At 37.1% G+C, this 26,572-nt stretch overlaps 1 protein-coding gene across 2 annotated transcripts in view; it reads right to left on the reverse strand.

The window, feature by feature from the left end:
* igf1ra (insulin-like growth factor 1a receptor) overlaps positions 1 to 26,572 on the reverse strand; it is a 120,314-nt gene that overhangs the window by 49,024 nt on the left and 44,718 nt on the right. The window contains exon 1 of one of the 2 annotated variants that reach the window (XM_067390361.1): positions 18,080 to 18,185. The exons of the other annotated variant lie outside the window; for it this stretch is intronic. Coding sequence (XP_067246462.1) covers positions 18,080 to 18,086 — 7 coding nt within the window. The 5' untranslated portion in view covers positions 18,087 to 18,185. Of the gene's footprint in view, positions 1 to 18,079; positions 18,186 to 26,572 lie in introns of those variants that run through there. 2 annotated transcript variants of the gene reach the window in all.

Raw genomic sequence — 26,572 nt, forward strand, 5'->3', positions numbered from 1 at the left:
ATAGCTTATAAATCACTCATTATAACATATTTTTACCCAATCTTGGATTCAATCTTTTTGTCAACTTGTTCTCTTTCAATTAGGACTGGTTTTATATCCTGTTTGCATCTGATTAATCGTGGGCCTCATTTATCTGAGAGTAGGCATGGTCAAAATGGTCACAATGGCCGACCATTGAAAGTGAATGGGAGAGATTGAAAATAACAGAACAATTTAGTTTTCAGGAGCATGTTCATTATTTTCATGTACACATATGAGCATATGTGCTTGCAAACATCGAGCCCTTGGACCTGTGCATGTAAACTTTTGCAGCTCGTTTTTGTATTTGGTTGCGTTGTGAACTTTTGCAGCGCGTTTTTGTATTTGGTTGCGTTGTGAATTTTTGCAGCGCGTTTTTGTATTTGGTTGCGTTGTGAACTTTTGCAGCGCGTTTCTGTGTTTGGTTGCGTTGTGAACTTTTGCAGCGCGTTTTTGTGTTTGGTTGCGTTGTGAACTTTTTCAGAGCGTTTCTGTATTTGGTTGCGTTGTGAACTTTTGCAGCGCGTTTTTGTATTTGGTTGCGTTGTGAACTTTTGCAGCGCGTTTCTGTGTTTGGTTGCGTTGTGAACTTTTGCATCGCGTTTCTGCATTTGGTTGCGTTGTGAACTTTTGCAGCGCGTTTCTGTATTTGGTTGCGTTGTGAACTTTTGCAGCGCGTTTTTGTATTTGGTTGCGTTGTGAACTTTTGCAGCGCGTTTTTGTATTTGGTTGCGTTGTGAACTTTTGCAGCGCGTTTCTGTATTTGGTTGCGTTGTGAACTTATGCAGCATGTTTTTGTATTTGGTTGCGTTGTGAATTTTTGCAGCGCATTTCTGTGTTTGGTTGCGTTGTGAACTTTTGCAGCATGTTTTTGTATTTGGTTGCGTTGTGAACTTTTGCAGCGCGTTTCTGTGTTTGGTTGCGTTGTGAACTTATGCAGCATGTTTTTGTATTTGGTTGCGTTGTGAATTTTTGCAGCGCATTTCTGTATTTGGTTGCGTTGTGAACTTTTGCAGCGTGTTTTTGTATTTGGTTGCGTTGTGAACTTTTGCAGCACATGTGTTGTCAAACTCATGAAGAAGTTACCCGTTGTACTCCAGTGAAGTCCACAATATGGAGAAAAATCCTGCAAAGTTTTCCTCAACCTTATTTTCCTTTCAACTGAAGAAAGAAAGACATGGGGTGAGTGAATTATCAGGAAATTTTAATTATAAAGCAAATCCTTCTTCTTTTGAAGCCGGGTCACTGCAGTCACGGCCAGTTTGTGTTTGTGTGTGTGTGTGTGTGTGTGTGTGTGTGTGTGTGTGTGTGGTAATGTCAGATGGATAAATGTATATTAGATGCAGGTTAGGGTAGGATCAAATTTCTCTCTGTGGAAAAGAATGTGTGTAATACTCAAAAAAGTTTGTATGTTTTAACGTGTGTGTGTCTGGGTAGCGTGTGTATAAATGTATCGATACATGCACAGGTCCAAGGGCTCGATGTTTGCAAGCACATATGCTCATATATGTACATGAAAATAATGAATATGCTCCTGAAAACTAAATTGTTCTGTTATTTTCAGTCTCTCCCATTCACTTTCAATGGTCGGCCATTGTGACCATTTTTGACCATGCCTACTCTCAGATAAATGAGGCCCATGATTAATCAGATGCAAACAGAAATATAAAACCAGTCCTAATTGAAAGAGAACAAGCTGATAAAAAGATTGAATCCAAGATTGGGTGAAAATATGGTATAATGAGTGATTTATAAGCTATTTTTTATAGGCCGGTCATTTTTGACCGGGAACACCACAAGTGTGACTATTTGCCATATTTTTTACAAAACAAAAGTTTCAAAACAAAATTCCTGGTGAAACATTAGAGTAGACTAGTGTGATCAACAGTAGCCATTTTTTTCATATTTTTTTTTAATATTTCCAAATTTACCCACAAATTATTTGTTTTTTACTCAAAAAATGAGATGCCTACTCTCAGATAAATGAGGCCCATGATTAATCAGATGCAAACAGAAATATAAAACCAGTCCTAATTGAAAGAGAACAAGTTGACAAAAAGATTGAATCCAAGATTGGGTGAAAATATGGTATAATGAGTGATTTATAAGCTATTTTTTATAGGCCGGTCATTTTTGACCGGGAACACCACAAGTGTGACTATGTGCCATATTTTTTACAAAACAAAAGTTTCAAAACAAAATTCCTGGTGAAACATTAGAGTAGACTAGTGTGATCAACAATACCAATTTTCTTCAGATTTTATTTAATATTTCCAAAATTATTCAAAAATTTTAAAAAATTTACTCAAAAAATGAGATGCCTACTCTCAGATAAATGAGGCCCACGATTAATCAGATGCAAACAGAAATATAAAACCAGTCCTAATTGAAAGAGAACAAGTTGACAAAAAGATTGAATCCAAGATTGGGTGAAAATATGGTATAATGAGTGATTTATAAGCTATTTTTTATGGGCCGGTCATTTTTGACCGGGAACACCACGAGTGTAACAAGGTAACAAAACCCCCACAAAAAATTAAGAAAATGTCCAAAAAAATATTGAGATTTAGTTATACCCTTTGGGAACAAAGTCACTAAGTTTCAGTCCAAAGCGATAACATTAACTAGTATTTTCGGGAAAAAGAAAATTGGTGTTCGGGTCAAATTGACCCGAACACAACATGAGGGTTAATCTATTACTTGTTCCTGAGCAAATCGAATTGGGCTATGTTAAATTTAATAATTTAACATTAAGGCTATATTTAACTTACATCCTGTAGAGCACTGCTTTTGTACATTTGACTGAATTGTACAATTGTGTTTATTTCTTATTGTCATTTATAATGGCTATTGTTGTTAATTTAAATATTGTTGTTCAATAAATATTATTTTATATAAATAATATGTTGTATTTGCTATTGAGAAAGGGTCCATTAGTGTGTAATATGAATTCTGAGTGAAAGTTATATTAATACTCCGTTAGATGGCGGCAAACTTTACGAATGAATGACTGAGTCAGTCACAAGAGATTTTTAAATTGAAAGGGACTTTGTTTTAACTGTAAAAAAGGCAAATACAAAGATGGATTTTTATAATGGATATAATATTATGGACATCGACCTGCAGAATGAATGTTATATCAGACACAGGTAATGCTCGCTTAGGCAATCTCTCTCTCTCTCTCTCTCAATAATACTGTACAAAATACAATGGAGGGACTCATCACGGCTACTCGTGTGATATTGCTTACACACACGCACACAATTTATATATTTTTATTTATTTATTTATTTATTTCAGCTTTATCGCCCAGCCCTACTCCATAGCGAAATAAGACCAGAGCATCAGAGCATGTGTGAGTGTTGTGTGTCGTACAGTGACTGTTTAGCTGCACTCACTTTAAAGCAGACCAGCATCTCCTCTGGGAGTCCGTTGAAAGCCTGAACACTGCTCACTGCCTGGAGCATCTACGGATTCATTCATGCTTTGCAATCAATGGCTTAACAGGCACACACATACACATCCATCCACCCATACATACACACAGCTCGCTTACAAGAGCTCTTTTAATAGGGTGTCTGAAAAAGGATCTTCCTGTATTCTTTACATTTCTGTAAAATGCACAGAAAAGAGGAGGGGCTCATTCACAGGTCTGTTCACACCGAGCTTTGTTTATCCCACCAGAACAAATACTGACGCAGTTGATTGTCAGATGGGTGTGCATGTGGAAACTACACACAAACAAAGGGCTCTGTCTGTCTTAATAGAATACAGGGAACTACCTGAAAGCACAAGCAGCAGCACGTGTCTTTCTTCCACAGCTTGGCTCATCAGCAGTACCACGGATGAATTTTCCAACAAATTATCCAGCTGGAATAACCACACCTAAACCCTCCTTGTCAAATATGTGCTAAATGACAGATCTTAAGTTAGAACTAAAAAGATTGATAATATTCCATCAAACAGGTCTTCAGTGATTGCAGTGCCAGGGCTCAAGGACTTTTCTGATTTTTTTTAGGCTAGTAGCTTATATTTGTACTTGGCCAGGCAATATTTTCAGTAGCCCCACAACAAAAAAGAAAAATATATGTATATAACTTAATAATGCCTAGCTTAAAAATGTTAAATTCACAACAACACTCAATGTCACAAATCAAAGGTTTGTTTGTGAGACATAAAAGCAATACCAACATCAGTGCTTCCCACAGGTTTGAAATATACTTGTGGTGGTAGCCGGGCGAAAAATCCTCCTATTACCCACGGCACAAAAATGGTCTACTACATGTGACAAACAAATAATGTGTGATTTTTAACAGTATTTTTATTTATTGAAATTAATTTTAATTACATAGCATACTATTACATTTAATTACATACTAATATTATGCATTATTGTGCATTGTGAATTATGCAAAATTACAGCATTTAAATGTTTATCCTTTTCGTATGTTCTCCTTGCTGTCATATAGTGTTTCTCTCAGTGAATGGGACACAGATTTTACTAGTAAAATTTATAAAATGAATAATATATGTGTCAAATAATGTTCTTAGTCTTTTTTTTTCTGTGGGGGAGACTACAATAATTTACTATGAATTAAATGAAAATCAAATTAAATACAATTTATTGTGTAACCAAAATACCAATAATGCCCAAAAGAAAAAGAAAAAAACTTTTAATTACTTTGACTTTTGACTACTTGACTTTTAATTATAAACAAGCCCGAAATACACCGGGACTCTTATTTTGAAATGTCTGTACTATTGCAGGCTGATCCTTCAGATTCTTACAACCGTATAAAACATTTTATATAAAGGCCATGAAGTAGACATAGTAATAATTCATCAACTTGAGTTCATTAGCAATCACTTTGGCATAAATTAGGGCTGTGACGGTGGCAAATTTTTACTACCACGGTGGTAAATCACCAACAACCGCCGGGTATATATATATATATATATATATATATATATATATATATATATATATATATATATATATAGTGTTAGACTTGCGTTCCGCCGTCATTTTGATGGACAGGATCGTAAAAAAAATCCATCATAATCAATATTACCCGTCATTTTAATTTTTATATTTTAATAAAACATTTTATTCACGAACTTACAGTTTAAGCATATAGGCATAGGCCTGCATTTATTTATACTATGAAAAGAAAGTTGATCAAAGACAAGCTGCGTCACTTTCAGTTTTCATCTTGAACTCTTGTCACGGATTGTGAGTCAATGCGATCATCCTTTCCTCTTTACTACTGTACAGAACGAACAAAACATGAATGAAAATAAAAAAAATATGTTGAAAGACAGTAGCTTACCGAAATCTGTATCACGTCAGTTCAGTCAGTGTTGCCAACAATGTCACCTAACATTATACCTCAGAAAAGCCATTCGTTGACCATAAACTTATAGTCAGCAAGAAAAATAAAAAAAACGTAATTAAGCACGCATAAGTAACTTTATCATTATACAATTTACTTAAACTGGGTGCTCGTCTGTGTGTAACCAAGCGCATCGTTTTCATTTTATTCTGGAGACTGAACTCGCACTCTGCTGCTACACTGGAGTGCACTCACCACCTAATGGACAGGAGTGGGAATTACAACAAGCTTACATACAAACTACATAATCTATCAAAATGACGGACGGGCTACAGATTTTTTTAGTCACTGCTAAACAAATTCCATCAAAGACGGAAAAATTTCAGTTAACGCGATCTCTGAGATGTATAAATATATATTATATTTGACGTCACACTACCGCCGGTGACACTCCACGACCGCGGTGACAACTTCACCACCACGGTGGCGCGGTTGTCATGCCTACCGTCACAGCCCTAGCATAAATCTGCGCTTTTAACTGATTGAGAATCACTTTGAAGCAGTCTGAACATAGAGTCTGAAGTGCTGTTGCGCGAGCTTGTAGAAATGCAAAATGCAGCGCCCGTGGGAATGTCAGCGGGAGTAAACAGTTCTGACGCACACATAACGAGCAGGTACGAAACGACTAGCTATTCGATCGCAGATGGTTTCATTATCTTGCGCTGATATAAAAGTATAAGAGGATAAAAATAATAAAAGTAAAAATGTGTCTCCAAATATACTTGGGCGGCCGTTATTATACGTGGGCGGCCCGCCCAAGTAAAGTCTGGGAAGCACTGAACATACGCAAGATGTAATTACAACAGCGAAAGAGCCTCAGGTCAACGGGTCATCATTATTGTTGAGCCTTTTATGAACTCAACTTGTTTGTCAATGCTGACTATAATTCCTACAGTAAACAATGAAGTCACAGTTGATCAAATTTATCATGGTTTACACTGGCACCAAGCCATGTGAAGAAAACAAACCATCTGCAGTCACACCTTGTGAAAAATCCTCATCAGGTGCCAATAAACAACGGTTCAACAATGAACGGATAGTCTCACACACCGCATATACAGTGGAATCAGTCATTCTTTTATATATAGAACTTGTCGTTTTCAATCAGCAGTAAGTCATTTGCTATCTGCCTATAATAGAAATAGAAACAGGTGGTGAAAGAAAAATTCAACAACAGGATCAACAATGTCAGTTCAATCCATCTCACATAAACGAGACCTGCTAACAACAGGCTGCTACCAGAGCACAGAATCAGAGAGAGAGAGACAGAGAGAGAGTGGGAGTGCGATCCATCAATCAAAGATACTTATCGAGAGAAATTAGCTAACTTTTGACGCCACAATGTCAGATTACACTGTGTACATCTGTCTAACATAGATCTTGCTTAAAGGGTATTTTAGCCAGAAATGAATCATTTACTCCCCCTCATGTCATTCCAACCTTAAACAAAGACAAATGAAGATGTTTTGCAAGAAGAACAGCTGCTTGGACATTCTGCTAAACATCTCCTTTTGTGTTCCACAAAAGAAAGTCTTTGAAAAAATAAATAAGAATGATTATTTATATGGTTAAAATTAAATGAAGAAATTAAATAAAAATAAATAAAATTATGCATAGGCCATTACACAGTGTTTTATCCTCAGTGTGTGTTTGGAAGCTGCAAAACAACTCCAGACCAGCAGCTTGAAGGCAAATTCCACAGCAGCCCATTCCGCCCGCAGGCTAACATTCTTGCAGCCGGGTGTGAGGAGCGCCAGCCGCACCTGAAGCCTTTTAATGACTACATGCCTTTTCCCATCTCCTGTTGAATCTGAACCAAACTCACCTGCCTGCAAGCTCTCACTGCTCAGGAATGACACTTTTAATAAGCCACGCCACCATGCTCTTCTGCATTTCAAGCAAAAAAGTTCACTGAAAAGTCATGCTCTGTATCAACAACAGAGCAATATGCCCTTAGATTTCATAATAAGCATTAGAAAATGTATAAAAATAAAACATCAATAAAAACAAAATTAAAACTTTGTCAACATCATCCCAATTAGATTTCCTTTTTTTATGGAACATAAAATGACATTTTGTAGAATTGACCTTTTCATTAAACAACAGTAGACAGTGATTTAGACTGTTAACTAGGGCTAGGTTCAAAATATAAATTTCTCAATATGAATTGATTCTCATTTTGATGAACCGATATCGATTCTCAAATCCAGAGAATTGATCTTTTATGCAGTTTTCAGTTGATGAATGAACAAAGCTTTGTATCGAACCTCCCATCCAACAAATCGCAATAAGCTCTGTGCTGTAACTTTTTATATGAAACGAAGTGTCAGCTTTCAAATTTTATCAATTTTATTAAGACATTCAAAAAATAAATTCTGTTTTTGAACACTTTAATATGGCGTAGCAGATTGCTGTAGCGCCTTATTTCAAACGAAGCAGCAGAGCGGCATGTGAACAAATCATGTCTTCCGCTTTACTACCAGTTACAGTACGCAATAAACATGAATGAACATCAGAAGGTATGTTGAAAAATACAGTACAACTTATTAAAATCTGTATCACGTCTCATGTTATACCTTAATGTTTCAACCGCAGAAAGACGTCAATAAAAAAGCTTGTAGACAAACATCAGGTAATGTTGCATTTACCTCAGGAAAGCCATTCAGTGACCATAAACTCGTTAGTTAGCTAGAAAAACTCATTTTACATACATGCACTATATTGCATATTCATTGAATTTTTACTTAACCTGTTCTATTTAATGTATGTCTGAATAAATCAGTCATGCTTTTATGACAGCCACTTTTGTTTGTATTTAAACATTTATTTTATATAGAGTATAAAAATGTCATTAAAAAGTTATGTTATTATTATAAAAACTTAAAATATAAGTAGCAGTTAATTTTAACCTTTAATATTATAGCAATGTGGCAAGGCTTCCCTGTAGCTAGTTTACAGCATTAGTTCGGTATATTTTTTTCCTTGGGAAATTTGTCTTGTACTGTAACAGACACATATCCCAACTAATCAATATTGAAAAAAATGTAATTGAAATTGGAACTGAATTGCAAGTTTGTAAATCTAATCGAATTGTGAAATTTGTGTCAATACCAATTGAATCTTAAAGTTTCAAAACACATTCTTATGACTCCTGCACCATATTCCAATGCAAGGTTATGGGTTTGATTTCCAGGGATCGCATGAACTGATAAAATGTAATGTAATTTGGGGTGAAATTATTCCTATAAATATATCAAATGCACATCTGAAGTATCTTTTCTGCATTTGTCACTTTTCTGTGATATTTTTGCCCCAAGCCCTGATTATTTTATGAGTCTGTTGTGAGTTTGTGTGGCCTTTATTTTAACTTACTAAACCAAGGCCACGATTTCAATGCATGACAAAACAACTGCAGCTTGTATGCTTTATCGTCTGGCTTTCTCCAAAACGACACGTGTCCGCTGAAGAGCAGAGGGGTGCTAATGATGAACCAGGAGCTCAGGCCAGCTCTCCTCTATAATTTTCTCCTTGTCCTGTTTGAGTATCTCTGCATGCCATCTCCACAAACCAATATCAGATTCAGATCTCAAAAAACTGTATTTCTGTATTTCCTTTCAAACCTTTTCCTTGTTCCATGTTCTAAATAAATACTTTCCTGCATCGTCACAGCTTACTCCATTATGAATGCGATCAAATATGAGTCTTTATCTAAAAGAACACGATCAGGACGGGTGGAATTTGCTTCTGTGACCTTCACGCAATGTTTCCACAGAACATAACCGTGAATTTATTACAAGTGCAATCCCGTGGTGTATCCTAGGGCTAAGTGCCTTGTTCAAGGGCACAGCACACAACAAGTGCCTTGTTCAAGGGCACAGCAGAAATGGCTTGTGTCTCTTTCCTTGCGGGGATCAAACCAACCAGTCTTATGTCAGAGTTATTATTGTAAATAAGAAAAACTGAAATAAAAAGAAACTCTGTAAAAATAACAAACTAAATAGGAAAAACAAAAATGCCAGATTTAGAGAATACGCATTCTACCAGCAAATTTGGCTCTTAAGACAAAGCCTGAATTGTGATGAAATATATAAATCTGGCCATTCATCCCATGAATACAGAGAAAAGGCAACAGACAGTAGAGTACAATGCTTAATCAAAGCCAGAAACAGAAAGAAATCAAGCTGTGGGGAATGAATTAGGTCCTGTATAGAGGCAGATGGATGTACAGGTAAACCGTGTGTGTAAACAGCCATGATGGTAACAGAATATGATTACCAACTTTGTGTCAGTAAGATTTTTTAATGTTTTAAAAGAAGTATCTTCTGCTCACCAAGCCTGCATTTATTTGATTAAAAATACAAACAAAAACTGTAATATTGTGAAATATTATTCCAATTTAAAACAGCTGTTTTCTATGTGAATATTTAGTAAAGTGTAATTTATTCCTGTGATCAAAGCTGAATTTTCAGCATCATTACTCCAGTCTTCAGTGTCACATGATCCTTCAGAAATCAATCTAATATGATGATTTGATGCTCAAGAAATATTCATTATTATTAGCAAAGTTGAAAACAGTTGTGTACTTTTTTTCCAAATTCTTCGATGAACAGAAAGTTCAAAAGAACAGCATTTATTCAAAACAGAATATTTTCTAACATTATAATTGTCTTTACTCTAACTTTTGATCAGTTTAACTCATCCTTGATGAATAAAAGTATTGATTAATTTTATTTATATCTTCAAAAATAAAATTAAAATTCTTACTGACCCCAAACCTTTGAACGGTAGTGTTTAATGTTACAAAAGATTTAGATTTCAGACAAATGCTGTTCTTTTGAACTTTCTATTCATCATAGCATAATGAAATAAAAATGTAAATAACTGTTTTCAACATTGATAATAATAATGAATGTTTCTTGAGCATCAAATCATCATATTAGAATGATTTCTGAAGGATCTCTGAAAACTGGAGTAATGATGCTGAAAATTCAGCTTTGATCACAGGAATAAATTACACTTTACTGTATATTCACATAGAAAACAGCTGTTTTAAATTGGAATAATATTTCCACAATATTACTGTTTTTGTTTGTATTTTTAATCAAATAAATGCAGGTTTGGTGAGCAGAAGATACTTCTTTTAAAACATTAAAAAAATCTTACTGACCCCAAACTTTTGAACGGTAGTGTATATATATAAAAATAAAATGGGCTGCAACTATCGATTATTTTGATAATCGATTAATTTGTCATTTATATTTCCGATTAATTGGATGAAAAATCTTTAGTCCATTATTATAAACCATGCTATTCCACATCCCCAATGCTGTCCTCCAAACAATGTATAATATAAAGCCTATGAAAACAAACGGTGAAAGTACCTACGCCATGCTGTACAAGCAAAAAAGAAAAAGCATTCTCATTCTCATGTTTCGGATAACTTGGATCATGTGCATTTCCAGCAGCAGCTCACTCTGTGTCCTCCACTATTTTCCAAATGCGTTATGTCTATAGCAATGTGTGACATGACTGGCTGAAGGTTTCCGAGCACAGCGTGCAGATGCGACTAAGTGATAATCAAATTCTTTGTTGATTATTTATCGATAATAATTTATTTTATCGATTAGCTGTTGCAGCCTTAATATTTTTATATATATATTAATTATCGTCATTCTCTCCGACTCTCGTCCCTTCTATTTCACACTCCGTCTCCAGCTGCTGGCACTGGGATTTATAGACCAAGGACCACAGCCAAGTTTGACAGCCAGTGGGAGAAGGGGGGGCTGGTTTTTGTTTTCCTATTTTTCTATCCTTCCTTTTCATCTCAGGCTTTTCAAAGTGTCTCTTTCTGTGAGCAATTACACACATGCTCTGATAAACAGACAAGTTGTTTTCATCACTGACAACCTCTGCTGTCTCTCCCTCCCTCTCTCTATCTCTTGCTGTGCTGCAAAAAAAATGTTATATCTCCACAGCCTCAGAGAGACGGACATTCAGCCACTGCCGGAAAGGAAGGGAGATGAGGCTGACTCCTCAACGGACAGCAAAGAGAACGTCTCTGTGCACCAAAATTTTTAAATGTACGAATTGAGTTTGAGATTTAATCATAGTGTGAGAAAGTATTTATTTTACATTAAAAATCATACATTATATAAATATTTATATATAAAAAGACACAACACAAAAAACAATTAATTAATGAATTACATATACACAGACAACTGTTCAAAAGTTTGGGGTTGGTAAAATGTAATTAGTTAATAGTAATTAAAAGGTAATTACTGTTAATATTAACGTTTATGATAGAAGTCTCTTATGCTCACCAAGGCTGCATTTATTTGATCTAAAATGTTGTTCCCAAGATGGCAAAGCTGAATTTTCAGCATCCTTATTCCAGTCTTTGTTTTTGTGGAAACTGTAATACATTTTATGTATTACATTTTATTTTAAATAGAATTTCCACAGATCGGCAAAGTGATAAAAAAAGTCTGTTAATTGAACACGACACCTCAAAACCAGATCGCTCCCATTACTATGAGCTATTCTGAAAAAATTATGTGGTGAAGACATTATCCTGCCCTCTCAGTGTGCTTTTACAGTATTAAATACTCCTGGAATTCCAAGCTGGATTGATACTTTATTAGTTCCATAAGGAGAGATTTTTGTAGAATTCCTTTGCCGCTTTGGAAAACAGCCCACTGTGACAAAAGCAAGCAAGCGCACACATAAAAACAAACCCAACGGAGGTTCATTCCAGGCTGGCTGAGTGGCTTATGAAATGATCAATCAAAAAGGTGAGCGCAGACACAGCGACAAAACAAATCTGCAGGCACATGTTTGTTTGTGTGTGAGAGAGAGAGAGGGGTGAACGAGTCCACTGGTGCTGCAGCATCTCAGTCTCTGCAAATTAAAACTTGCTCAAGCAAGAGGGGTCTGCTTGGCTTGATGTGACGTGGCTTGGCTTGGCTAGTCTGACCCCCCACCTTAAACCACACCCACTTCTTCTGCATTTGTGCCTTCATCCAACAGTGAGAGGAGGGTGGGGCGAAAAAGAGGGATATGCACGTGTGCCCCACAAAGGGGGCATGTGTTTAGGGCCAGGGCTCCACTTAAAAACAAAAAGAACAGCTACGCTTGCCCCCTGCGTAGCACCACCCTGTGCTAGTCCTCTGAAAAACATTGCTCGGTTTCATTTATGTGGTCTGCGAAAATACACATTATTATAGTCAACTGAGAGGCTCTTTTTTAGCTTTCCCTTGGCAGAGTGTTTGCTTGTATATGTTCTGAGGTGTATTTAGTTACAAAAAAAAAAATAGATTTCAAAATGGTTTTGTGCTATAATCAACCAACCCAAACCAACCCAACTAACAAGACCAAACATAATTCTCATACTCATCCATCAATATCGTCACCTAATCCAAACCATTCATCAACTAGACAAGCTTCACTCGCTGTTTAAAAGTGGCCAGCAGCAGCAGCATAATTGTCTGTTTGGCTGTGAGACACTGAAGGAATGCTGGGAGACATTAGTGTGGTGTAGGGGCAACACTGGCCCAGCGTGAGGGAGGAGCCGAGAGGGTTCATTTGGTTACGGCAGTCGCTCTATTTATACTTGCTCCTCCCTCGGACGTCCAAACAGCATCTATTGAATCCAGATGTGAGAGGGCCGACAGAATGAGGGCTGCTGTTGCCCTTCAGACTCGTGCTCTTTAGTTCTCTTTCACACGTGGAAAGACTCGCACAGGGCAGATGTATTGCCCAGTTTGCTGTGTATAAACACTTCATATGTTTACAAGTATGCTATTAAAAGAAGAAGTAAACAACCTTATCTTGATATTACAAAATAATACAAAAAATTATATAAACAACTGTTCAAAAGTTTAGGATGAGTAAGATTTTTTTTAAATAAATCAGTAAGGATACATTAAATTGTTGAAATGTGACAGTAAAGATTTACGTTGGTACAAAATAATCTATTTCAAATAAATTCTGTTCTTTTGAAAATGATTTTTACGCTTTTCACAAAAATATTAAGCAGAACAACGGTTTTCAACATTGATAATAATAAGAAATGTTTCTTGAGCAGCAAATCATCAGATTAGAATGATTTCTGAAGGATCATGTGACATTGAAGACTGAAGTAATTCAGCTTTGCATCACAGGAATAAATTACATTTTAAAATATATTATAATAGAAAATAGTTATCTCAAATTGTAATAAACTATACTGTAATATAATAATAAATGAATATATAATACTAATAAAACATATGCAAATTTATCAAAAATCACAAAGGTCATCTGAGGTAAGAATGGTTCATATATTGTGACTACTTTTATTTAAAAAAAAATAAAATAATAATATGTATTATAAACATGTACATTTAGTTTAAATCCTCTACTACGCTGTTTACATTTACATTTATGCATTTGGCAGATGCTTTTATCCAAAGCGACTTACATTGCATTATACTATACATTTGTATCGGAGTATGTGCAATCCCTGGGATCGAACCCATGACCTTGGCATTGCTAGTGCAATGTAATATGACAACATGCCCCACCTTCTACAACACATCTATTCAATCTCAACATAACCAAAAGACCTGAACGAAAATGAGTTTATGGAGCAGGGTTAAATATGCTGATGAATAGCCTGTCATTGGCCATCCTATGGACACTGACATTATTGATCTGTTGGCAGGGTCTGATGACACACTATCCCACTGACTCTGAGGTGACTTGTTTGAGAGAGAAAACAGAAGAGTCTCATCCCTCAGTCCGTAAAACCAAAAGAAGACGGACCTCAATCCATGGCTGCCACACACGGCGCGATGTAGTTCAGCAATCTCCTTGTATGGGGTTTGTATGGGCACAGAGTTTAAAATGAGATGTCAACAGTGTGACAATTTTAAAAATATGAGCTACAGTAGATTCTGTGCAAAGACCTCCCTCCCAAACTCATGCAAACTCCCTATGCCCCTCCCACCAGGCCACCTTGCAAGGGCACAGAATATAACATTGAAAACACAACAAGAAAACACACGCACACATGGCGGGAGGGTTTGTTTTTAGAAATGGCATTACGTCAATCAGTAGTTACGATTTCTAGGTATTTCTCCCCTTTTCCAACACGCATGCACTCAACCTCAACATTAGGTCATGCTAGCATCAAAACAGAATCCGACTGATCCCTGACTGACCAATGAGCAGACTAGCGGGGCTGGAGAAGAGTTAATGGGCTTAGGGTCTACTCTAGACTAGCTACTGCTCTATTAAGCTTGTTTGACCAGCTGTCGAGCCCTCTAAGAGCTACTTGAGATCTCAACCATCTAAAAGCCTAGGATGGGGGTGTGTGTTTTGGTTCCAAGGATTGTTTGGGAGCAAAACATCTCAGCCCTCAATAGTGGTGTCATGTAGGGCTGTGCTCAGAATATCGATACTACGATACATCGTCATGAACTCCTGACGATGCGCGTATCGATACAGCAGCTGCCGTATCGAGTCTGTCTTGCTTTTAAATCTAGCCAATCATGTGACGTCAATCGATGCTAGCAGGCAACGCAAGCAGACATTCACGTTTCTGTGAGCTTTCATTCATAAATAATCGACTGTTTTGTCGCAGATGTGAACAGGAAATGCGCTCTCGAACGGAGAAACACGCGATCTCCAAATCACCGATCAAAGCGTGCTAACGTTTTGGGACAGGTCGATGGTATATAAATCATGCCCGAACGTTAGCATTTGTCAATCAAGCCAAACCGTCCATTCAGAAACTGAGAAACTTGGAGGCCTCTCAGGTTGACGCCCGAGCTGGCTTGACTGAAGTTTTCGTGAGGATATAGTTTATGGACTGTTTTGATTTCGGTAATTACATCTAGAAAGGTAAAAGCAGTGATGACATATAATAGAGGTATCTGAAAGCGAAACGAAAGTGATATTGGCCTCGTCCAGTGGGGAGGATGCACGAGAGGAGACCTGCGCATTTAATTGGTATGTGTATACTGTAATACTGCATTTACAATGCTTATCAGTGGCATGCACTTTGATCGTGAAAGTGAAAGTGCCCTTTGCGGTCACATTGCATCATGTAAATCTTGTTAACATTAGTTAATGCATTGTAAACCAACATGAACAAACAATCAACAACTGTATTTTTTAATAACTAACATTAACAAAGATGAACTAATACAGTATGTATTGCTCATGGTTAGTTCATGTTAATACATTATCTGATGTTTAATAAATGAACCTTATTGTTAAGTGTGTATTGTAAACTCATGTAGCCCATATTTTGTAGACCACGTTAATAAAAACGTATGTTGTTCTAGAACATATTTTGAGTTGATATCCAAAAAAAATCATTTACACAGATGAAAAAGAAAAAAAAACAGGCAGTATAGACATTATTATAATATGATAGCCGATATAATTAACCAACTTAGTTTTCTTACAGTCAACTTACTGTTGCAAGTGAAATTAGTCATTGAGCTTTGTTGATATGCTTCAGTGTCACTATTGTCAATTCAGTTACTGAGGGAGTGACTTTAAAAGCAAGCTTTTAAAAGAAGCTTTTTTTGTGACAATTTTTTAATATTTAATTTAAATCATTGTTTTTTTTTAATGACAAAAACAAAATAGTTTTTCAGTTATCACGACTGTTATAACACTGGTTATTCAATAAACACATATTACTGTTACTAAACTCTGCTCAAAAGAAATTTAAATTCTAAATTGAACCATATCGCGATACGTATCGTACCGTGGCTTTAGTATCGTGATGCGTATCGTATCGTGACATTGTTGGCGATACACAGCCCTAGTGTCATGCACCCAGTTTTCTGGGTGGGTGCCCTGCACAATTATAAAAATTGAAGCTTTGGGATTACAACAGCTTGTCACTGGGGCGGTAGCCCCTCAAAGGGACACATTTGTACTTTATTTACACCTAAAAGGTTTATAGTAGAAGCTTAAGGGTACACTTTACTACTCTAATGGCTCGTTTCCACCGATTGGTACGGTACGGTACAGTACGCAATTATGTCCGCTTCCATTGTCAGAAATTGTGAACAGAAACAACATTCCGAACCACACCACTTTTTTGGGACCCTTCCGTTGTGGTACCTAGCACAGTAGTCCGGTACCTCAAGGTTGGAGCTAGACTCATTGAAGAACATTGATTGGTTGACGGAATCGTCACTTGCACATGCTACAAGGGGAACGACAACACGAGGTGCCACACAAATGTGGTCCAGTTAAATGAATATATAGTTATGAAACTTCACTTTGCCCTCAGCCAAAACTATTTGCCTGGGAACAAAATATAGATTCATGAGACCAAAGATGGTCCATTAGATATACACAAGACAAATTATATCTCATGTTTAACCACTACAAAGACACCAGAGCCAGCAGCAAATTTTAGAAGGACTAGCCGAGGTACGGCTGTTCTCGGCTGGGTACATGAGCACTGAGCACCCGGAGATCGCTTGGATCTCGCAATTCTAAAAACGTCAGATTAGATTTTCAAATAGGCAAATCTTTATAAATACATTTTGAGCTTTAAACAACTACATTCTTGCCTGAAAAACTCTTAAAACGACATTTCATGACACAATAAAGTAGCATTTTTAAATTATGCAGGTTTTCTCCTCCGCTATTGATGCTTGCTGGAAGGTGCGAGATACCAAACTAGTGTGAACAACCAAGTACTGAAGAGAAACGCCTAATGTCGGTGCGCAGCAAACAAAGCTTGTCTTCTTGTGACAGCCACATGCCGAGAAGCAAGAACAAGATCTGCTCTATGTCCTGCAGTCCACTGTTATTTACTGTGTCGCTTTCTTCGCGCGAGAATGGCGTCGATCGCTATGCCTATCAAGTAAGTATACTGTTTGTGGTGGAAACACAAGCCGGATCAGGGTTTTCCATACCGAAGTGCTAAACTGAGTAATAAATGCCTGTTGTGATGTTTAATATGAAAATGAACACAATTTGGTTACTGTTAAGCATTTCACAATTTATACCAGTGAACAACCGTTTACAAACTACAATCAGGACTAATTAAAACAAATAAAAAGCTGGAGCTTCAACTTTAATTTTACTGCCTTTATGTCATTCAAACTTTTTCAAGCGCTGAAGTGATGTGCAATGAATGGTACATAAATTTCCCTCTCCACTTCCAGTACAGTGACGTATCCATGTTCCCTTATTCCCAATGCACTTTGCGGTACCCAATCTCCTCAGATTGGAATCTCACTTAAAATGGCTGAATACCCTTTGAAGTTTACTTGCAATGTAGAGGGTTGAAAATGCACCTTTTAGAGATAAACAAGGTACAACGTTGGCTGGGGTTAATCTCTGACAAGTCCTAAACCCCAAAGCACAACTCTAGGGAGAGAATGGCCTGGCTGCTGTCCTACTCCTCTCATGTTCCCAACAAGAATACTACAGACTATCAAAAAAGCAACTGAATCTTTTATCTGAAAGGCGAGACTTTCTATAGACGTCATATTGATGTTATGATTTCTCTTTGCTTTGTCACTTGCACAATACATAGAAAACTATTACATCTTTTCCATTAAGTTGATATTTACATACATACATGTCTACTCATACATGGTGCTTCTAAAATAAATCGGAACATCAATCATTCAACAAATCTACTTCACCTTTCATAATTTAGAGTTGAATTTTGCTCCCTTCACTTCAAAGAGCTCCGCCGTCTAAACATTTGTATAATATTTGTGGAATGCAATGCAGCTAATTGCGCCTGTCCCATGAGTACGTTCAGCACGATTATTCCCGACATCTAAATGATACAGAAGCTTTTATCTGGAGCTATTTCAGAGGTGGAGAAATGTAGGTCTCTCTTTATTTACAGCCCAATTTCCTGAATGGGCCACACAAGAATAGATGGAGGGGCACGGGCCCAATGAGAACAAGAGAATAGAGTCGGAGGGTGTGCGGGCATCTCTGCTTACACTATTCTAGGATTGGAAAACAGAGTGAAATTAGAACTACATACACTCACACAAGCACTCATCACAAGGATGTGTTCATTCAGTACTCAAGCGCAACAGACATACAACACCGCAATTGACTCTTATGAGACAGGTCCATTTAAAGGTGCCCTAGAATTAAAAATTGAATTTACCTTGGCATAGTTAAATAACAAGAGTTCAGTACATGGAAATGACATACAGTGAGTCTCAAACTCAATTGTTTCCTCCTCCTTATATAAATCTCATTTGTTTAAAAGACCTCAGAAGAACAGGCGAATCTCAACATAACACCGACTGTTACGTAACAGTCAGGATCATGAATATGTACGCCCCAATATTTGCATATGCCAGCTCATGTTCAAGGCATTAGACAAGGGCAGCCAGTATTAACGTCTGGATCTGTGCACAGCGGAATCATCAGACTAGGTAAGCAAGCAAGGACAATAGCGAAAAATGGCAGATGGAGCAATAACTGACATGATCCATGATTACATGATATTTTTAGTGATATTTGTAAACTGTCTTTCTAAATGTTTCGTTAGCATGTTGCTAATGTACTGTTAAATGTGGTTAAAGTAACCATAGTTTCTTACTGTATTCACGGAGACAAGAGCCGTCGTTATTTTCATTATTAATCACTTGCAGTCTGTATAGTTCATAAACACAACTTCATTCTTTATAAATCTCTCCAACAGTGTAGAATTAGCCATTAGCCACGGAGCACAGCCTCAAACTCATTCAGAATCAATGTAAACATCGAAATAAATACAATACTCACATAATCCGATGTATGCATGAAGCATGCATGACGAACACTTTGTAAATATCCATTTTGAGGGTTATATTAGCTGTGTGAACTTTGTTTATGCAATGATAGAGTCAAGAGCTCGGGAGGGGGCGGAGAGCGCGAGCAATTAAAGGGGCCGCAGCCTGAATTGGCATATTTCTAATTATGCCCCAAAATAGACAATTAAAAAAATTTATTAAAAATCTATGGGGTATTTTGAGCTGAAACTTCACAGACACATTCAGGGGACGCCTTAGACTTAAATTACATCTTGTAAAAAAAACGTTCGATGGCATATAAATAGTTTTAATAAATAGTTCAAAAAGTAGAAATAAAAGTTTTAATCATTCTGAAACACTGTATAATTTACAGCATTAGCAGATTAAATTAATTGGAATTCAATCAAATTGAATCAAAATCTGAATTAATATTGAGTGAATGTGAATCTAAATTAAATGCATTATATTTCCTGCCATCAATAACATGAGACAAATTGACTTTTTCCAATTTATTTGAGCCAATAAGATTATTGGTCAGTTACTCCTGTACTTTCATGTCAGTTCTCAGCCATCCTATTAAAATAAAACCCAAAAATAAAATAAAATAAAATACAAAAATAAAAATACAAATAAAATAAGCCAAATATGTTATGTAATAAATTAAAGCCAAAAAAAACCAGAACAAAAATAAATTAAAAACCAAAAATGAAATTAAAAATAAAATCCAAAATAAAATAAAATCCAAAAATAAACATACAAATAATAAGCCAAAAAATAATTAAAGCAAAACAACAACAAAAAACGTCAGCATTCAACTAAGACTCTCCTACGTCATATTAGGCAACAACAGCAATCGTAGCTGCCATTCTTCTTGTTATTAACGGTTTAAAAAGGCATAAGATGGAAGGAATGTGCCAGAAATAACGAGATTTGTGTAAAGCCCAGGGTGTAAATCTTGCCCAGAGTAGAGAGAAGAGGTCGAAGATTAATTGAATTCCACTTTTATTTCATCCAGCATTTCTCATGATCATCCTCTTAATGCAGGTTGGGCGAGAAGGGACGTGGCTGGACATCTTAGGATCTGCTTAGTCAAGCAGTGACCCTGGATCCAAGATAATATATAAAGTCTCTGCAGTCAGTGGGGACCAATGGAGCATCTGGCTGTCTGATTTAAGTAATAGAGGTGAGACACAATGTTACTCATCGGCTGTTTTGCAGTGTACAGTTTGGTCCTCCCGCCCATAATATTCATCTTTACAGTTCATTAAAACTGACAAATGCTTTTGTACTTTCCCCTTCAGCTGTGAAAACAATTGAAAGGGAACAAAGTGTCGACAACAACGCAGCCTTACCGTAGAGAGGAGCAGAGGGTAAGAGGATAAGAGTACAGATTAGTGTGTGAAGAGAAAGAAAAAATGGGATGAGTGAGGGGAGATGAGAAGAGCGATAGGATACTGGCTGTGTCCTCTGTACTTACATAAAGCGTGTATTACTCTACCTTCTTTTCTACTGGGATAAAAAAATAAAAAAAAAAGAGTGACGTGGCCCAAAAAAAGTGATGTTTATATAATTGTGTCCAGATTTTTATCCCTACTAAGTAAAGAAAGGCCCACAGGGTGAACAGAGGCTTTTGGTACCACAGATGTTTCGCAAAAAAGTGAGAATGAAGAGGAATCAAATAAATTAATTACTCACATTTAACCCCCCAAAAAATTACTAAAGATATTCAAAATACCTAGTCAAATGCACCAAAATTACCAAGTCATAATCAAGCATGATCGCTGAATTTACAACAACGAAATTTCCTAATCTGTGATCTGCAAGTATCCAACTCAACGGTTATCCTGTGACACTGATTTACGGAGCACTTCAAGGAGAGTGGTGTGAAACAAAAACAGGAAGGGGAAATGCCAGGGAAAAAATTATGAAGGAGGATTTCCTCTGAATAACACTGGCATGGTGTTGTTTTTCCTGGATGGGGTGCTATAAACTCAATTAGAAGATGTATGTCTCAGGTAAAACAGAATAGAGAAGGACTAGCAGCGAAGATTTGCACAACTCTAAAAAGTAATTCAGGGGACCTGTTTCCACAACTTAAATAAATTCAAGGTTGCAAGTTAAAAATGTAATGTTTTAATTAAACCTTTTATGTTGCAAACATTATTTTTTGAGTTCTGTTGGCATAATAATGTTGATCATTACATCAACTTAATATAGTCTTTCATTTAAACTCAAATTTCTGTTAATTGGCTTTTTTTTAAAATGGTAGTAGTAACTGAAATTGTCTTGATAACTTTGGAAATTAGGCAGTGGATTTCTAGTTCTCAGCATGCTTTGCATAGGAGACTGGATAAGGAGAATGTTGAAATTAAGTGTTAATTTATTGGTTTTTAGTGAAGGGAAAGACCTGTTACTGTTTAGTGCTGTTATGTTTGACATTTAACCCTTTTAAATCAGATGTGTCAGCGCCGACACATCCAACCAAACTGTTGGATCTCATAAATAACAGAAGAAACAAACAAAAACATGGTGATGCACAGGTGATTGAGATGATTTTTTTTATAAGACTTGGGAGGAGGCCAAGCGAGACTCTTTCCCATTTGGTGTGTGTATCTGTATAATGTGTCCGTGTGATAAATGTATGCTATTTACAAACTCACCATACATATTAATGGTCAATAACTTTAATTTATTGAAAGCCATTTGTTTTCTGAAAAAAACATGCTGACACTTTGCACTTGAAGTTTTTGTGGTTACCGTTGTGCTGAAGAGTAGATACATGAGGGTAAACACTATTGATTCTATAAGCAATGACTGTGCTAATGCCAGTGACAAGTAATATCTTACTTGCTAATTAAAAATACATGTTAAATAAGTTATGTTTTTTTACAATCATACAATTACGATTAATTGGTCAGAGCTACAACTCTGGTAGTTGGCGTGACTTAATTTTTTTTGAGAAATCAACTTAAAAATTTGTTTATGCAACAAATTAAGTTCCTCTAACTCAATGTAGCTTGTTGGCTTAACTTAATTTCACTCAAAGTTCAAAAAACATTTATGCAAATTGTTGCATTATTTTGTTTTTGTTGTTGAGCCAACACATCATTTTTTAGAGTTTATATCGTCATATATTTGCTACTTTTGGAAGTTTAGGAAATACTTAATGCCTCAATAGCTGCTGCCGGGCTGGGCCTGTGGCCACCGACCTTAGGCACCGAGGCCAAAATCAAGTTGTGTTTCCACTGTCGGTTCGCTAGCTCCGCAGCACTGATCTAAAAACCGCCCTTAAACACACCTCCCTTGATCAAACGTCACACAACCCAACCCATTTCAGCGTGTAGACCATCACCTGACTACGATTAGCTCCGCCTTTCACCTCGACCGTGCCTCAAGCCCCAGCTGGCCCGCTTTGGACCAAGGTTTTCGGCGGGCCGAAAAACCCGTGCCTTTGGCACAGAGGAAGCACCGAAGAGGCACGATCAAGCCCCGGAAGTGACAGTGGAAACGCGACCGGCCCTGGCACGCACTAGCATGCCCGCCTTTGGCCCGGCAGTGGAAACGCGGCTATTGATTCTATAGGGTCTTTAACATGGATAGCAATTTGATGTGACAAAGCAACTAGAAGTCATTAGTTTTTAATGAGAGTCTGGCAGTTTCCAACCTCATGAATGACAGCCACTTTTAACTATGCATGAAAGTTGAGCAGAGTTTAACTTCATGAAAGTGAGCAGCAATGCTTTGGTAAGTACAGCAGCTACTAGCAACCAACAGCAATTTAATCACTTTTAAAGATAATCACATTGAAATTTGACTTTCTTAAAGCAGCTTCGTGGTCCAATTGTGAGTGATTCATCTGTGCATGCTATTCTAAAGCCAAAATTGTCAAAAATGATTAACTTTCCCTTCCTCTGAAACAACTTTCCCTTTCTAGTAATGTCACTGTTATCGCACAGACTATTGGATAATGAGCCAAAGAGCTCTTTTTTTCTCACAAATTCACGCATTCAGTCTGGCTGCATTCAGGTATGTAACATCTAATGAGAATTGATTGGACTGTGGATAAAATCAAGTTTACTCTAGCTAATATCCAGATTCACTGGGAAATGTTATACAAGTAAAAGGCAATTCATGATGACAAAGTCTTATTGTTCCTCTTTCATAAATCTTTACCCAAATTTGTTTTGGAAGAAATTAATACTTTCAGCAAGGATGCATTAAACTGATCAAAAGTGATAGAAAAGACATTGGTAATGTTTTTTTTGAAAACACTGAATTTCTATTTCAAATCAGTTCTGTTCATCAACTAATGCCTAAAAAATATATCATGATTTCCACAGAAATAATAAGCAGCAGAAATGTTTTCAACAATGATAATTATAAGAAATGTTTCCTGAGTATCAATCAGCATATGATTTCTGAAGGAACATGTGACACCGAAGAGTGGAGTAATGGCTGAAGAAAATTCCGCTTTGCATCACAGGAATAAATTACATATTTCATACATGACTCCCATAGACCATTTTGTTTTTTTCTGCTGGGTAAAACATAGTCACTGAAAGCCGTCTTCAGCAACAAAAGAGTGGTTCATCAAATCAGAGAGGACAGGAAAGAAGAACCAGAAAACACGAGGGCTAGATACACTAGGCTGAGGTAGTAAATACGCTCCTCATTTCTATGAGACAATTGCTGTGGGAGGTCCCACTCGCAGCAGTGGATGCATAAGGTAGCAGCCGCATTCCCAGACCATGTGATCCAAGATGAGAAATGCCTCTGGCCTGCGAGGATGCCCGCAGCCCGTCCGGGAGACGGATGCCAAGCAATTAAACGAAAACTCGCTCATTGAACAGACACGGTCTGGAAGCGTTTTAATAACCTGGAAACTATTTAGAAAATGGTTGACGTTCGGATGCTGACAGGAAAACAAAGGGCTGCATTGTAAAAGAGAGAGAGTGCATGTTTTCTTCACTGATCAACTCCGCCGCCAAGCAACCGAAGAGCAGAGCGACAAAACCAATAGCTGTCACCCATCTTGGTTCCTTCATGGTGAATGCCATGCTTGTGTTTTGACTGTAGTAATAAAATCATTTCATTGCAACTTCAAGCCAAATGTGTAATTTCTCTGGGAAGCCAGATTTGGTCAAAACCATCCGAGATTCCTTTGTCGGGTGTGTCACTACACAAAAAAAAAAGGAGAGAGAGAGAGAAAAGGATGAAAACATACATGCTCTCCTCAGCACAATACCAGGGCTACAATTATGGACATGGATTGCCAGTAAAACAGCTTTCTGTCCAATTACTCCCACTGGTTACAAGCATAGTTCATCCATAAATGAATATTCTGTCATCATTTACTCACTCTCATGTCATTCCAAACATGTATGACTTTCTTTATTCTGTGAAGCACAAAAAAGATGGACAACCAACATTGGAGCTCACTGACTTATTGTGTGGACATAAAAACAATGATATATCTTCTTTTGTGTTCAGCTAAAGAAAAAGACATACAGGCTTGAAATGACATGAGGGTAATGGACAGAACATCACAGTCATATTAAAGGGTTTGTTCACCCAAAAATGAAAATTACCCCATGATTTAGATGAACACAATCAAAGTTATATATTAAATAATGTTCTGGCTTGTCCAAGCTTTATAATGGCAGTGAATAGAGGACGAGATTTTGAAGTCCAAAAAAAGTGCAACCATCCATAACAAAAGTAATCCACACAGCTCTGAGGGGTAAATAAAGGCCTTCTGAAGCAAATCGATGTGTTTGTGTAAGAAAATATCCGTAATTTAAACTTTAAAAACTAAAATAACTAGCTTCCGACAGACAGCCGTAAACATCCGTTTAGGGTGAAAAAGTGAACTCTGACCTGACGCACAGATGAACGCAGAAGTGCAGAGGAGAGAGCAAAGCAAAACACCGGTCACGAATTGGAAGTCTAAAACTAGAATTTTTAAAGAAAAATATTTCGATATAGCAGAAGAGGAGCTTGAGTTTGTAGCCCAGCCCTATGTGTTTGAACAGCGAGAGGCGTCTAAGCATACAATACTCCTGTGTCAGGGGTTACTCTTTTGGCGTAAGTCAACTTGTGTACGGCATCTGCCGGAAGCTAATTTAGTCTTTAAAGTTTTAAATATGGATATTTTTCTTACACAAACGCACCACTTCACTTCAGAAGGCCTTTATTAACACCCCGGAGCTGTTTGGATATCTTTTATGATGGATGGTTGCACTATTTGGGCTTCAAAATCCTCTATTCCTCTATTCACTGCCATTATAAAGCTTGGATGAACCAGTAAATTATTTAATATAACTCTGATTGTGTTTGTCTGAAAGAAGATATACACCTCGGATAACTTGAGGGTAGTTTTCATTTTTCAATTTTGGGTGAACTATCCCTTTAAACTCAAAACATCCCTTTAAAATCCATTGTATGGACACAAAAACCATTTCCAAAACATCATCTTTTATGTGCAGCAAAAGAAAAAGACATACAGATTTGGAATGACATGAGAATAATCGTCATTCTGTGGTAATGGACAGCACATCAGTCATATTTAATTATAAACTTCCTTTAAAATATGTAGGGATGCAAAGTTCGCCTTCCACTCATGTTCAGTGCATCCAATCCTCCTTGTTTACCATTTCTCTCTTCCTTCCTCTACCTCTCAAGTAGCTCTCCTCTCAGCTAGGACATGACCTGCCTAGTTCGCTCTCACTCCATAAATCACATGTGGTGTTTTGGGGAGGCGCGGACTTAAAAAGATGCTGTGGCACTGTCTAACATTCTTCCCTCCCCTGAGAGGCCATTTCCTCCCACTGCATTGGCTCGTGAGGAGCCAAAACACGCTAGCATGCGGCACTTTCCGACACCCGCGGGCAAAAAACAAAATCAGAAGTTCACTGCGCTGAAGTGTCTGTTTCCATGGCAGCAACTGGGAGCACGTTCACAGGAGCACGTACATACATGCGAGTGGACGCGCTCTGATATTTTCCATACAACCCAGTGCACAATGACAAAGCTGGTGTTGTAGCACTTTCCAGGCAACAGAAGGAAAGCAACTTAAGCCAGAAAATTATGTGGGATTGTTCTGTTACGTTTAAAGCCAAGTGATTCATTTCTTATGAAACCTGTGGTTTAAAAACAACTGGAGGTCGACCACCTTTCATATACAAGATATTTGGAAGATTTTCAGTACAACTTCCTTTGAAGTTAATAGCTTAAAGTATTCCTGAGCATGTTCTAATCCTGAACTTAAAGCAGAGAACGGGCCTGTCTCAAAATCATTCCAGGAGGTGCATAAGTAGGTAGAGCTGGTAAAGTTTTATAGTTCATTAAAACATTGTCAAGTGTATCACATGTTAG

Source organism: Chanodichthys erythropterus, chromosome 7 (genome assembly GCF_024489055.1).
Source record: "Chanodichthys erythropterus isolate Z2021 chromosome 7, ASM2448905v1, whole genome shotgun sequence".
Classification (NCBI taxonomy): Eukaryota; Metazoa; Chordata; class Actinopteri; order Cypriniformes; family Xenocyprididae; genus Chanodichthys; species Chanodichthys erythropterus.